This window comes from Phalacrocorax aristotelis, chromosome 1 (assembly GCF_949628215.1).
Source record: "Phalacrocorax aristotelis chromosome 1, bGulAri2.1, whole genome shotgun sequence".
NCBI classification, from domain to species: domain Eukaryota; kingdom Metazoa; phylum Chordata; class Aves; order Suliformes; family Phalacrocoracidae; genus Phalacrocorax; species Phalacrocorax aristotelis.
The window spans coordinates 67,512,088-67,526,172 of NC_134276.1; the positions used below are offsets into that span (position 1 = coordinate 67,512,088).

The 14,085-nt window shown below is 41.8% G+C and overlaps 1 protein-coding gene across 1 annotated transcript in view; it reads left to right on the forward strand.

Moving 5' to 3' along the window:
• The window catches only part of TMEM255B (transmembrane protein 255B), an 84,257-nt gene that overhangs the window by 11,802 nt on the left and 58,370 nt on the right, over nt 1-14,085 (forward strand). Inside the window, exons 2-3 of the mRNA XM_075081932.1 lie at nt 2,559-2,701; nt 7,686-7,748. Of these exons, the coding sequence (XP_074938033.1) occupies nt 2,559-2,701; nt 7,686-7,748 (206 nt within the window). The remainder of the gene's footprint in view (nt 1-2,558; nt 2,702-7,685; nt 7,749-14,085) is intronic.

The window sequence follows — 14,085 nt, forward strand, 5'->3', positions numbered from 1 at the left end:
CAGAGATACCATTCTGTATTTCCTCCATATAAAATCTCTCAGAGGAGGAGGTATATTTCCAAATTGCCTCAATAAGGTGGTATCCAAGGTACAGTAACAGCTCCAGCAAAAACCCCGAATACCAGATAAAGATGAAAACCAGTGTTTGCATAACAAATCTCTTAGGCAAAACATCACTAATCAGGGCAGAACACAGCAGACTAAACAAACCAACACCAATTTTTAACAGGAACTGCAAAAGACGAGAACATGGTGCTGTGACCAGCAGCTGTTATTATCTCAAACCCTCTGAGCTCCACGTTGGGCACCAAAAGAGACTGTTGTGATTTAGCCGGCAGCTCAGCCCCACACAGCCGCTTGCTCACTCCCCCACTGGTGGGATGGGGGAGAGAATCAGAAGGGTAGCGCTCATGGGTTTTGATAAGAACAGTTTAATAATTAAAATAAAACAACAATGGCAACAATAATGCAATGGAAAGGAAAACAAAGAGGGGTGCAAAACCCAGGCTGGGGGTGGAGGGCAAGGGGGAATGAACCACCAAAACAACCCGCATGTGACGCAGCTGCTCACCACCTGCCAACCCAACACCACCAGTCCCCAAGCCGCAAGCTCCCCCCGCACGCCAGCTGCCCTGGTTAATGTACTGGTCATGGCATCACATGGTATGGAATGAACATCCCATGGGCCAGTCGGGGTCAGCTGTCTTGGCTGTGGCCCCGCCTCTCCCGGCCCCCTGCCCACGTGGCAGAGCATGGGAAGCTGGAAAGGTCCCTGACTGCTACAGGCACTACAGTGACGAGAATTAACTTTCTCAACCAAAACCAGCGCACAGAGTTACAAGTCTGAAGTCTGTTTTCCTCTCCTGGCCATGTGAACTGGTTTCGTTAAAAGAACTTTTAACCCCATACCCTTGGTGAAGAACTGATTGATAATGAAGCAGCTCTCTGTTTCCATGTCCCCAGTGACCGTCCATGGATTAACGTTGAATTGCCAGAGGCAGACAGCTGGGGCACAGGCTGGAGGGGAGATGTCTGGAGAGTCTTACAAACTATTTCTTGATCGTTAGCAGGAAGACTTTGTACATGCAGGTGAAAGAGACTTGTGTAAGCTCAATAGATGATATTTGTCTTCAGTAAAGTTGCTCACATTTCATACTGAAAGACTGGACTCATTTTCTCTGTTCTACTGGAGAAATGTCAGCAAACACAGATTTTTACTATAAATGCATTTATTTATTCATTGAAATTATTTGACTTGGTTTGCAAACACCACTAATCTAGCCTGGGTTTTGAACTGTAAACGTTTAACCAAATTGCCTGACTTTAAATTGGCCACATAACAAAAGTGGCTCATTGCAAATGGCTTCTGCTTGCTTTTTGACTTCCCTGCATTTCCCTTGCTTTTGCTTACAGTAGTGCCATCATGCCTCACCCTCCGAGCCTGACCCACACAAGACTGCCTTCCCCTGTCATGTACCCATTCCTGGAGAGGGCTGTTGCCTCCAGTATTCAGTGCAAAATCACAGCCTCTGCCTCATCCCGAGACTGGGTGCGCAGGAAGCTTCATGAGGCCATGGAGAGGAGAGACACTGGGCCTGTGCTGTGGACAGGTTGTGCTCTCACTGGAGCTCTGTGCTGCCCAGTTGCAGCCTCAGGTAGCACGGCATCGCATGGCCCAGTGCTCCAGGGGTGATCCTGCACACTCTTGCCTTGCCTTTCAAAGCAAAAACACCAGAAAGGGGGACCACAGTTTGATTCGTTTGGGTGCCTTTTGTTAGCTGGGGCCATGTATCAATTGCTGTTTTAAAATAAGTCTTACATAAGTTTGTGCTATGGGCTGGGGCTCTGATGTTAGTAACCTGTGGTTGTAGCTCAGATATGCCACCAGAATAACAAGGTTAAGTGGCTTGAAGCAGGCTGAAAGCAGTAGATGCACCTGCTGTTTTTCACTTTGGGGTATCTGAATCCAAATCCCAGTGAGGATGAATGTATTTCACTGAGCAGCTACTGCTTAAATAGGTAGTCCCATATATCATTACCTGATCAACTGTATTACAACTTTGCTTCAGAGATGCAGATTGGTTTGCTTACCACAGCAAATATGAAGAGCACGTTTTTTTCCATGATAGCATGCAGAGCTTCCACTAATCTTGTTTAAAATACAGATTTTTATGTTCTGTCCAGGTAGAGTCAAATTGACACTTCATGTAAGTAAGTGTGTAAGACCTGTAGGGTCTGATTTGTGGATGTGAGCAACACTTAATTATAAATGTTACTGAAGACAAGGCATAATTATCACTGTCACTGACTTTCAGTTCAGCTTAATAAAAACGCACCTGATACATGTACGCAATGTGTATGCATTAAGCTATGCCGAGCTCTAGCTAACTGTGGTTTCTGATTCCCTCTGATGTCTGTCAGCTCTTCTCCTTAGTGGGAGAACAACAGTGGGTTAACAACAGAAAAGATTAACGAAAGAAAATAATTCATTTCTTTGTATTTGTTGTGCCATGATTGCAATGAAAAGCTCTATTTTTTTTCCTTCCCACTCCATACAGGACAATTTGCAAAAAGGAAGAAGACTTCGCTTTGGTTCACAGTCGCTCTGCTGGTAGTGTCTGTTTTCATACTGACCATAGGTCTGGCAGCTACCACAAGAACAGAAAATGTTACCGTGGGAGGCTACTACCCAGGCATCGTTGTGAGTAAAGAAACCTATTTTAGATTATTGGGTACAACCAGATCAATTGTTATCAGCTGGATACGGGAAGCTCTGATTGATTTAAAAAAAAAATAGAAAGAAAAAAGATTCAGTCCTGTTGCACTTCACAGGAGAGAGATACTCCTTTGTTTTGATCTAGTTCTAGTGTGTGACAAGGTAGGGGGGTAAACTCTATTTCTGAAGTGCCCCAAAGGGGAGGCTGTTAGGGGGAAGAAGGGGGTCAAGGTTGCATTGTATGCTGGACTCAGGGGCCCATGTGAGAACCTGTGCTTTGCTTCCTACTGGTCTCTGTTAAATGGGGGCATATCAATGACTGGACAGTAGCATGGGATAGTTTTAAATGACCTTTTAGAGGTTTACCACATTGATGGCAGAAAGAGCCACCCCACTCTTGTGTCTGTGTGCCAGGAATTCTGCTGGGTCCATCTCAGGGATGGACCTGTGATGGACATCACCAGAACGCCCTGCAGATGGGCATATGGAAGCTTCTCCCTGGAGCCTACCTAACATCTTGTGCAGTCTTGCTGTCAGTCCTCTTGCACAAGATCCCCTTCTGAAATCCTTAGCCTTGTTTTTGCATTCGGAACAGACCACTTAAACATGTTGTTGCACTAGGGACAAGGTTCAAGTTGTGTCTGCTTCACCCTGTGGTGCCTCTGTGACTTCTGGGGAAGGGTAGCCCTGACAGCCAGTTCAAACCCCATGGCCCCTTCTGATCTCAGAAGAAGAGACCAATCTTATCCAAAAGGGTGGAAACCCCTGGAGTCAAAAAGTGTTTTGAGATCCTGGGCTGAGTTTTAAAAACAGATGAGTACGGGCAGCAAATAGATGAAGGCTCCTATGCCCCATTTGGTCTCCCCAAACCAGCCAAGAAGAGGCAGAGGGTGCAAGGTAAAGAAACAAACTCATGTACTTAGACACCTGCTTAGGTATGTGGCTCCATCACTACCAAAATATGTTGTAAGGCACTGTTATTTCTTGTTCTCTATGGAATGAAATGCCCAGAGAAAAGGGATATGTATCTTTTAATACTGTGCACACATTTTTGCATTGCCATTAATAATTTGTGAGTTAGCACTGTTCCTCCTAAGCAAGGCCTCTTACATCTTAGTGTCATGCTGAGAACAGGTCTTTCAGAAAGATAATTTTGGGATAATGATTTATAAGGAGTGGTGTTTTAAAAATAGAACAAAAAGTAGTTCCAAGAATAAAACCTTAAAAGAATGAATTTTCCTTTCATTAAGCTAAAATAGATAGATTAATACTGATCAAGGTCTCTTCTTCTTCTGTAATTTGAATTAAAATCTTTTAGAAGACCGTATTAGCTGCATTCATTCCCTTGAAAGAACTTTCATTTTTAAACTGTTGTCTTTAATAAGTGTAATAGGTAATAAACCCACATGCACAAACCAGTTTATTTCAGCATTTAATATCTTTTAGAAATAACACAATGTCTATTCACTCAGCTGAAAAATATAATCTACTAAATAATATTTTTTTAAATCTTGGAGTCGTTAATAGCCAGATAGAATAGCTAGAATTTATCAGAACACTTTGAAAACAAACCTTTTTTTAAATAATTTCCCTCCTCAAAAGATTTTTGGAGGTAATTAATTTTAATGAAATTCAGAATTCTTCTTGTGCACGTGATGGGTTATTGAAATAACTGAGGAAGAGTGATGGGTAATTGTCAGTGTAAACTTCATCAATACACTAAATATCCCAAACGCTTAGCAAGAGTTAAAGGTGCTACACAAACCTTGCATTATATCATGCCAAAAGCCTGGTCAGAGGTATATGACAGCACTGCTGTGTTCCTGCCTCATTGCTAGAGGTTATTGACTCCAGTGCAGCATTGGCAGATGATCTATGGGATGGCCTCTCCTCCACCTCCGTGCAAAGTCAGCCACCTCTTTCAGAATAGCTGAATAACCCTCAAAAGCTGCTTCTCTTTTCCACTGACAGTAGAGGGAGCTTAGAAAACCAATGTAGCACTGGTCCCAAACTTTTAGATGCCTAATGCTAGAGGAGTGAATTTGATACTAATATTTAACTGTTGGGCTCAAAGAAAAAGAAAGATTGTGAGGACAGACGGTGTTAATTACAATTGAAAATGAGGTCTAGTTCTCATAGAATTCAGTAGTAAAATATTAACTTCAGAGCTGGTAGGTGAGATCTCAACCTCTACCAACCTTAGGTAAGGGATTTTGGTCTTAAAAGCCATGTAGAATTAGGCCCTACCTTCCAACCACCTACAAATGTGAATAAGACTATCCACTCGCATGGACTGACTTGCATCTAGAAGCATTTGCAGATCAGGGCTTTAGGGCTAGATCCATAGTATAATCTGGGCTTCTGCTTAGTTACCATTGGCTTCAAGAAGAGTTAGGTGTCTTAATTTCTCTGCATATGTGGTCACTTGTTATTTGTTTTGGAAAAAAGCATTTTTCTAAATACATCTTTATAGTGGTAGGTATTATCTGCATTTATGCAACCAGAGTAATTTAACATAAAATTTTTCTGTGTGTAGATGAGTTAGTTTAATGTTACGCTTTGCAAGGTGTCTGCATTTAGTAGATTACTGCGTGATCATCAGTCTGGATTTAGGGCTATCTTTGAGAACAGGCTGCAAAGCCAGAGTTGGAGCTTCTTCTTATCCTAAGTAAGTTTGCAGACAACACCAAGTTGGGTGGGACTGTTCACCTGCTTGAGGGTAGGAACGCTTTGCAGAGGGATCTGGACAGGCCTAGACAGTGGAAATGGCCTCAAGTTGTGCCAGGGGAGGTTTAGACTGCATATTAGGAAAAAATTTTTCACCAGAGGGGTTGTCAAGCATTGGAACAGGCTGCCCAGGGAAGTGGTTGAGTCACCATCCCTAGAGGTATTTAAAAGACATGTAGATGTGGTGCTTAGGGACATGGTTTAGTGGCGGACTTGGCAGTGTTAGGTTAATGGTTAGACTTGATGACCTTAAAGGTTTTTGCCAACCTAAATGATTCTAAGATTCTATGATTCTTCAACCTCACTTCCTTATAAATATTGTTTATACTTAAATATCAGATGTCACTTCTCTATGACTACCACTTGTATTATTTTCATTTGCTATTTTTGTAATCTTTCAACCAGGAGTCTACAGGGTCTGATTGTCCCAGGCACCATACTGGCCTGGACTCCCAGAGTTCCCAACCCAAATAGCCTATTGTCTAAACAGACAAAAAAAGCAGCACATGTGACCCCAAACCAGTCTCGTGATCTCTGTCTGTGGTTTAATTGCCATTGTTCTGTATTTGCTAATTTTTTCTTCACATAGATGATATTACCCCACTCTGTGTCCCCTGCATCAGCCATAAATGGGACTTTATGGATTGTTCCCATTGGGATGAAAAATGGGGCTGGGAACCAGGTGTCATTCTGATGTAGTTATCTTAATTTACAAAGTTGCTGTCCCCTGAACAGAGTGTCCTTGCTCACGGTTCCAAGTCTGTCTTCTATTCAGCTGTCAACATGGATGGACTTGCGTACTCTTTCAAAGTCTCTGCTTTTAGTCCTTGTGCCTTCCTTTCACATAAATCTCCCCAAAGCACTCAAAAGCAAATCTCCTTTCCCTACATTTGCTTTCTTGAGAGAGAGTGACAGATTCCTGTTGTGATACTGAGAGAGTAAAGTGCTTGCAGGAGATTTGCTTTCTGCTCTGAGCGGTTGTGCATAACAGCAAGGAGTTCACGGACATTGCTCAGGCCCTTGGCTGGGACGCATAGTCCTTAAAAACTTAACTTGTGCTGGGAGGAGCAGCTCTGAACCAGCTTCAGGGACCTCATTCCGGAAAGGGGCTTAGATTTCTTAGCAGAAATGTCATGCCCTGTCCATGGGGTGGGTTCGGTGGGAGCTGATGGGGTGACTGGGCATGTGTCTAAGCAGGGAGGAGTGTCAGCCATAGTGAAGAGAGGAGCAAGGAGCATGGAAGTGATGCGTGACTGAGACTGAGGTGACCACAGGGCAATGTGTGGCCAGGCAAGGCAAGGAGGGAGCTCTATGGAAAGAGCCTGTTGACACCTGCACTCGAGATCTGGCTGCTTCCTAGTCTGTGGCCAGCTACGTCTCAGGTGTGTGGCACCAAGGAGACCCCTTTTCTCCAAGCCCATGTGAGCCCAGTGGGAGTCCTGACTCCAGGAAAGTCTGATGGAAGGCTGGTCTCACCTGTTGCTGCTTTACCTGGTATTAACCATGAACCCAAGGAGTTTCTACCTTTCAAAACCTTCATGGGCCCATCATAAGGAGGGAGCTTTTCCTGCCATTCTGGTGTTGAAGCAGCACTGGTAGGAACAGTAAGGCCAGCTTACTCCAGCATCCCTTGTTCCTCTCTCTCCTGTGGCTGTTGGTGCTGCAGCTGTAGTGTGTTGAAACTAACTGTGCTGGTCCTTTTGGCATTTTAGCAAGAACTTTTTCTGGGATGTGTGATAGTGTTTAGTGATGGAGTTCACTAAAAACAAACAAACCCAGCCCTAAGTGTTTGAACTGGGGTCTATTGCGTGGCAGCAACACATCCGTTTTTTGAGGAAAACCATTTGTCGGAAGTTGCCTAAAGCTTTGCAATTTTCCAAAATAATGATGTATGGGCTAAATGTAAGTGTTCTTTTCTCCTACTTTGCTTAATCTTTGCTTTATGCTGTGTAAAACTATATGTGTCTATGGTAAAGTAGCTAGGTTCTAGAAGAGTATGTCTGTACAGGCTTCCAATTACTACATTACAGTTTTGCTCTGAAATATCGAAGAACTGCAGTTCTGGTCATTCCCCACTACATTATATGATTTATGTCCAGCAGTAGCTTCTACCCTTTCCGTTGACCTACCCCAGTTAGCCCATCTATATGATACATCAGCTCAGATATCACTGTAATGCTTTGGTATGTTGACCAAATAAGCTGACCTCATGTGTTTCTGTTGGTTTTGTTCTTCGTCTTAGCTTGGCTTTGGATCTTTCCTAGGGATTGTTGGCATCCACCTGGTAGAGAACAGAAGACAAATGGTAAGCGACAACCCTTTTTATTTCATTTTTTCATATCAGAATGCCTTAAAAACGCCAAAAGTAGTGATTTCCAGTTGACTTGAAACTGCTGCATCTGCCTCAAAATGTTAGTCTTTTAGTCTTTTGTTTCACCATTTCTGAGAAGTTGCAGAGAAATATGAATTGGCCTGTGACTTTATCTGTACAGGGCAAGGGATGGCTTCACTTCTGACAGAAGCAGTCTGGTATTTTTTACTGAATTACTTTTCTGCTGGTTTAATGAGTTGAATCAGCCCAGGGAAGGGTCAGATGAGTGCCAGAGTTTGGCCAAGATGACATAACTGGGAAGGGGATGGGAGGAGAGACAAAATGCATAGGTTGTGGCAGCTTAGGCAGCAATGAGCCACACAGTCAGATCAACCATAACAGGTGATCTCATCCTGAACAAGAAGTTTAAGTCAGGAACGCTTTCCTGAAACTATATGTTTTAGAAGAAGGAAAAACCCAGAGCTCTTGCTATCAAGATTCCCTGGCTAGGTCAGACAGGATTTCATGACACTGCATGGTTTGTTTTCAGATTTAGCTTGGTTTTACAAACACCTTGCTTTTATTTATGTGAGGAAGTCATAGAAAGTCTTTGGGGGTAAAGGAAAGTGCGTAGGACTGGATTTGTGGAAAGTCTTACACTTTCCTTGCTCTTGGCAAAAAATAGGTGTGTCTTGGTTGAATAACAGCATGCCCAATGTGCACTTTACAGTAGACTGATTATAGTCAAGCATCATGAAATATGATTAATTTAATAATGCAGAGCCTTCACTGGTATAAATGAAGAGTGGTGTTAAGCTCAGAGGAGGAAATGGTGGATTTACTTTGCTTTTTACTAACAAGTAACTACTTTACTTACAAGTAGTCTGTTGTGCTTTCCTCTTCTTCATAAACTCACTTTTGTTGTCACTGTAGGCAAATTTCTTTCATGTCACTGTTTTTACATTGCCTTTAAGTTTGAGTGATGTATTTGGAAGTATTCCCCTGTTTTTAACTTCTGTTTCTAGCTGGGTTTCCCAAAGGAATGAGATTTATAAAGCCATGATGTCTTTCTGTGTCTTTCTCTGTTCCCCATTTCACTTTTTTCAACATGTTGACCAACTTCAGGCAAATTCAGCAGGGAGGTAGAGACTTCAAAGGTGTGCAATTCCTTCAAGTTTTCTGAAAATTCACAAGTGGATAGAGGAGAGGATTATGAATTAGTTCCCCCATGGTGCTACAGGCTGCAATGTCAGCTCACCTCTTATTAAACACTAGAGAATCCAAATGGGACATGACCTGTGAGACAAAAATCTGCACCAGGCCAGGCCTCATTAATTTTGCTACTACCAAACCAGCTTATTTGCTCTGAAGAACTATTGCCCCTGATTTCCACATCAGAGACCAGGATGAACAGCAGGTTCCAAGTTGCAGACTCAATGGTGGGCAGATAAAAATAGCTTTGACTTCCACAGCATTCATGCTACTTTACTAACAGGCATAACATTTTAGGTTGTTTTATCGTTCAGTTTTCCTTTAATCTGCCTCTTAGTTTTCTATCGCTTCTTGTCCTTAGCAGAAAGTAAAATGGCTGAAAAGGACATAAGGTGGGTAAGCAGCAGTTAAACCGTGTAATAGTCAAAGTGTTGTGTCATTTACACAAGGACCGTGGAGAAATAGTGTCCAGTATGTTTGGTATTAGTGCCTGTTTGCATTTCCCAGCATGGAACAAGGAAAACTGCTTTCTGCTAATAACACTTAGTGATGATCTGGCTGTTGAAAGATTGGATTTCTGGGGAACAGACCAATAAAACAACTAGGACGTTTAATTATGCTTCTTGCCTTGAGTACCATCCACATTGGGCTAAGACTTTTAACACTCTTTTGCTAAGGCTTAGCTGCTTGTTTTCAAATGTTACAGAAATGAGATTGAAAGGGTTTATGTCATACTACAACTGAGAGCAGTAATTATTCCCTGGGGTGTAACCGAGTATATTCAAATGAAAGGGTTTAGAGCAGCTTTAACAAATTTGCAGCCATCAGTAAGATTGTAAAGACTTACATAAGCACGGATATGTAACAGAAAAGTCATATTCCTGTAACTAAAAATTCTGTGCATTGCAGCAGGACAAAAGGGAGTGGGAAGGAAAATAAATTGTTTACTCAATTGCTTCTATTTTAACTGGACCTCCTTTGAGCAGTTACTGCAGTATAATTTGAGTTCAACCCAGTGTAGCTCTGACAGTTGTCTGGCCCCTGTAATGACTCAATACTTAATTTTTTTAAAATTGAAAATTAATATAGATTCAATTACACTAGAAAAAAAACATCTATTTTAAATTGACCTTTTCTCCATAAATCTTTTCTCTTTTTGTCTTGAAGTTCTGTTTCCTTGTGACCTATCCTCTGTAAGTCCAGATTTATTCATGGTTGATGAAATGCGAAGTGTAGTATAAAATATGTAATGCTTAGAAGAACTAGTCCAGCAAATATCCAGCACTCAATAAATGCAAGCACGGGGTTTGAGAAGGAAAACACAGTTTGGCAGAATGGACAATGGTTTGTTCTTAAAACACAACATTAATAATGTTGCACCTCTTTGACCTTGTCCTTGGCATCCCAGGGCCCACAGTGGGGGTTCAATATGCTGACCAAGGTATAACCCTTAATTCAAAGGAACTGCTCTCCGCAGAAGCCGGCTCTGCCTCATTGACTAGCATGATTTCACTTCAGCTCTTAGCATTCGTGCTTGGCTCTGCTATTGCAGAACTTTGCAACAGTGGAACAAAATTTCCCTTTGACTAAAGATTTGCACTGATTTGGGGATGTTTTTAACTGGCAAACAGAAGAAATGGAAGAACAATGTGTTGCTGTCCCTTTTTGCCTCTCTCGCCTCCTGCAAAGCAGGTCATAGATCGAAGAACTGAGTATAGCTGTAAGTTGTTTCGTTCCAAAGGCACACTTAGTCCAGCCAGACGGGTGGAAAATATGATACTGCTCAAACGAAATGGATTTGTTTGTAAGACATGAAGGGTCCTTGCTTGTTTGCTCGCTTGCCATCTCCTCACATTACACTACAAAATATTTCCAATTAGAAAACAAGCTGAAATGCTTGCTGAAATTGCAATGCTGAAATTGCATACAGAGGTGGGGAAGGCTGGATCTGTGGGGGGTTCATGGCAGCGGAGCTGAGCTGAGACCAGTAAGCAGTTTTGAGGGTGTGCTGTAAAAGGTTTCATCTCAGATAAATGTGGAGGTGGCATGAGCTAGCACCCAGAAATAAAGCACTCGTTAAATGTGCAATGTTGATAAGACACCATGCATGTTGTTTTAGCTAACCCGATGGATAAACCAAGCACTGGCTCACAGTTTCCACTCACACATCTTTCCAATGCCAGTCTCATCAAGCCATTCACAAGGCTGAAAATGAGCATGCTGAAACTGTGGTGCCTGAAAGAGTGATGGAGGTGCAAGGGGACCATAGTAACTGTCAGGGTTTTGAACATTTGCAGCATCACAGTGATGCCTGCGAGAGCTCCTTGGTAGGGTCGTGGGAGTCACCCTGACAGCAGCGCTGCTGCAGCAGAGCGGCAAAGGCAGGAAGGGCGTGGGAGGAGGTGCAGGAGCATAAAGGACACAGAGAGGATGGGAAAGGGTGAGAGAATCCGGAGTGACCCCTCAGGAGGTGTCAGTGCAAACCTCGGTACTACTTACGATGAAGACAGTTGTCTGCAGCAGGTCTGAGTCTTGCTTGTTTTTTCTTCATGCTAATTTTCTTGCTGACATGTCTAGGACATACTCAGATATAAACCTAATGCTTAGCTGGCTCAACCTGGTCCTTCACTTGTTCAAAGAGATGGTTGTAGTGATTTTAGCTGAGGAGACATTGCTTCTGACAAAAGTGGAATTTGAAAAAATAAGGGAGGTTAAAGCATGGAGTTCTGCACACAAACAGAAAAATCAAAGCTATTTCTTCAGACTTCTCAAGGGATGCTACGTTTAGGTGCCTTAATATGCTTGCTTCCTGATATCTGTCAACAATAATTAGATTTCAAATTAAATGCTGAAAAGTAACTATAGCAGAATTTGGAGAAACAAAGCAATAATTTCCTCTTCTGTTTTTAGTTGATAGGATTCCCTGACAGTGCATGTGTTCCTACCATGTGTTGAGATGTGTGTGAGGTAGTGTTTCAGTATTATCTCTGATTATTTTCTTGCCACTAGAATTTGCATCTGTTCCAGAAGAAAAGCTCTTTTCAGAATTATAAGTGCCAAACCTCTTTCACTTTTCAATCCTGATATGTCTTGTAAATCAATTGTGTCCATCAGAAAGTGCCCACTGGACATCTTGTGTAAAGGTGGTGGTTATTCATACATACACCAAAACAAGAAATGGATACCTACTCTGCTCTGTTCAAACATACTGTGCTTCATCTACTTTTTCATGCAAAACAAATATATGAATATCCTGGAAGAAACTGGCTTTAGTGCAGGTTTTGATCAAAGATGCTAATTGCTGATAGATTCCATATCACATATTAAGCTAATTAAAGTAGCTTGTTTACATAAAGAGAAAAAACATTACCATTCTGTAGACCTCCTGAGACTATCTTTGATGTTCCTGCATAAATAAATGGAAGAAGTCTTTATTGTAGTGCAGGGGAAAAGCAGATAATGTAAAGGCAATGGCTGTCATTACCAACGTATTATTTCTCTGTTGAACTCAAGCTTCAGAGAAAGTCAACAGCAGTTATTTTTTTCAGTGATTATTTTTATGTGCTCATATTTCACAGAGTTCAGGGAAAAACAATTAATGCTGATATAAAAATTATAATAATGGAACAAATTAGCAATCGTCCTTGTCTTGTTTAGCACCTTTATAATCATTAAAACTGAAAAGACCTATTACTGCCTTTTCAGTCATCAATGTGCACTAGATTTTGTGGTGTGATCTAACTGTGCATTTTAGAAACAGACAAGGAGATTTATGTGAAGATACAGGTTGACACTGACAGTTGTATGAGCTCGAGCATGGCTCTTCTTAGGATGTCCATTCCTTTCAAAATACAGCAGCATCTTAGCTGGAAGATGAAGCAGTTTATTCTTTGAGCTTATTCATCTTCCTGCACTTTTGTGCCTAGCTCTTAGACCCCTGGAATGTGGTGCCCTTTGGAGGCATCTCGTTCTCTCCTTAGATTCTGGAAAGAGCCTTGAAGGGTGATTTAGACTAGACTCTGGAGTTTTAGACAGCTAAAATATGGTAAGAAGAACCCCATATTTATATTTCTTTTCTACAATGCTGAGGAGATTACGAAAGATATCATACTATAACTCTGCCCGGTTTTGAGTTCAGAGCAGAGCAGCCTATGTATAGACTGTCCAATCTCCTTTTATGCTATAAACGTGGTGCAGTCTTGGGTATTAGCTGCCTTATTTGGCACAAATCAGCTTTGCGACCCCCTTTTAATCCTTTTTGGGAAGGATTTTGAATGGGGTCTATGCATAGTAGGTCTGGGAAATCTGTGTTATTCCTTGTAATGCAGGAGGATATTCAGGAAAGTCCTGGATAGAAGCAAGACAAATACCTGGAGATGTTTTGAAGGCTCAGTTGTTTCAGCTGCGGAGGAGGAGGACAGGTGTATGTCTGTGGGTATGAAAGCACCATCCAAAGTGAAGGCAAGTGAAAACAAAATAAGTAAATTCTATGGCCCATAAAAATGTAAATAATTGAAAAGTTGTTTATAATTTATTTTAGTTAGCATAATATTATGAGGGACATTTTGCTGTTATAAGTGTGATGTATTCCATAAATGTGGGACCAAGTAAAATATTTGGGATTTTTTAAAATGCAGTTCTTTGACCTTGTGCATTTAAAGTGAGGATTTCCAATTTCCAATAAATATAAATATCCACTGACACAGAGAGGTCTTCCTTTCTCCTCTTTCCTCCTTCCTCTTTCTTGCCGACTCCTTCTTCTCCTCTTCCTTGCCACAGCCAAAAATAGTTTCCACTGGATTAGTGAGTTAAAAGGTTCATAGCCAAGTGAGCATCAGACACAGCAGAAGTAAGTGGTGGGTGCTGCATGGCTGAGAGTAGAGAAGAGTCTGTGGGAGGAGGGAACAGGACTTGTCCCTTTTGCTAGGAATAAAGTGTTATGTCAGCTCACGATGCTGTGAAACCATCATCCAAGTGCTGTCAGGGAGTTAAATGCCTGAAGTTAAATAGTATAAATTTCCTCACAGTGTCTTGAGAACTTTGACATTCAGGGACTCAAAGACAAAAATAAATGCTCTCATGGTGTGAATTACCAAAGGAAGTGTGGGGGATGTTTCAG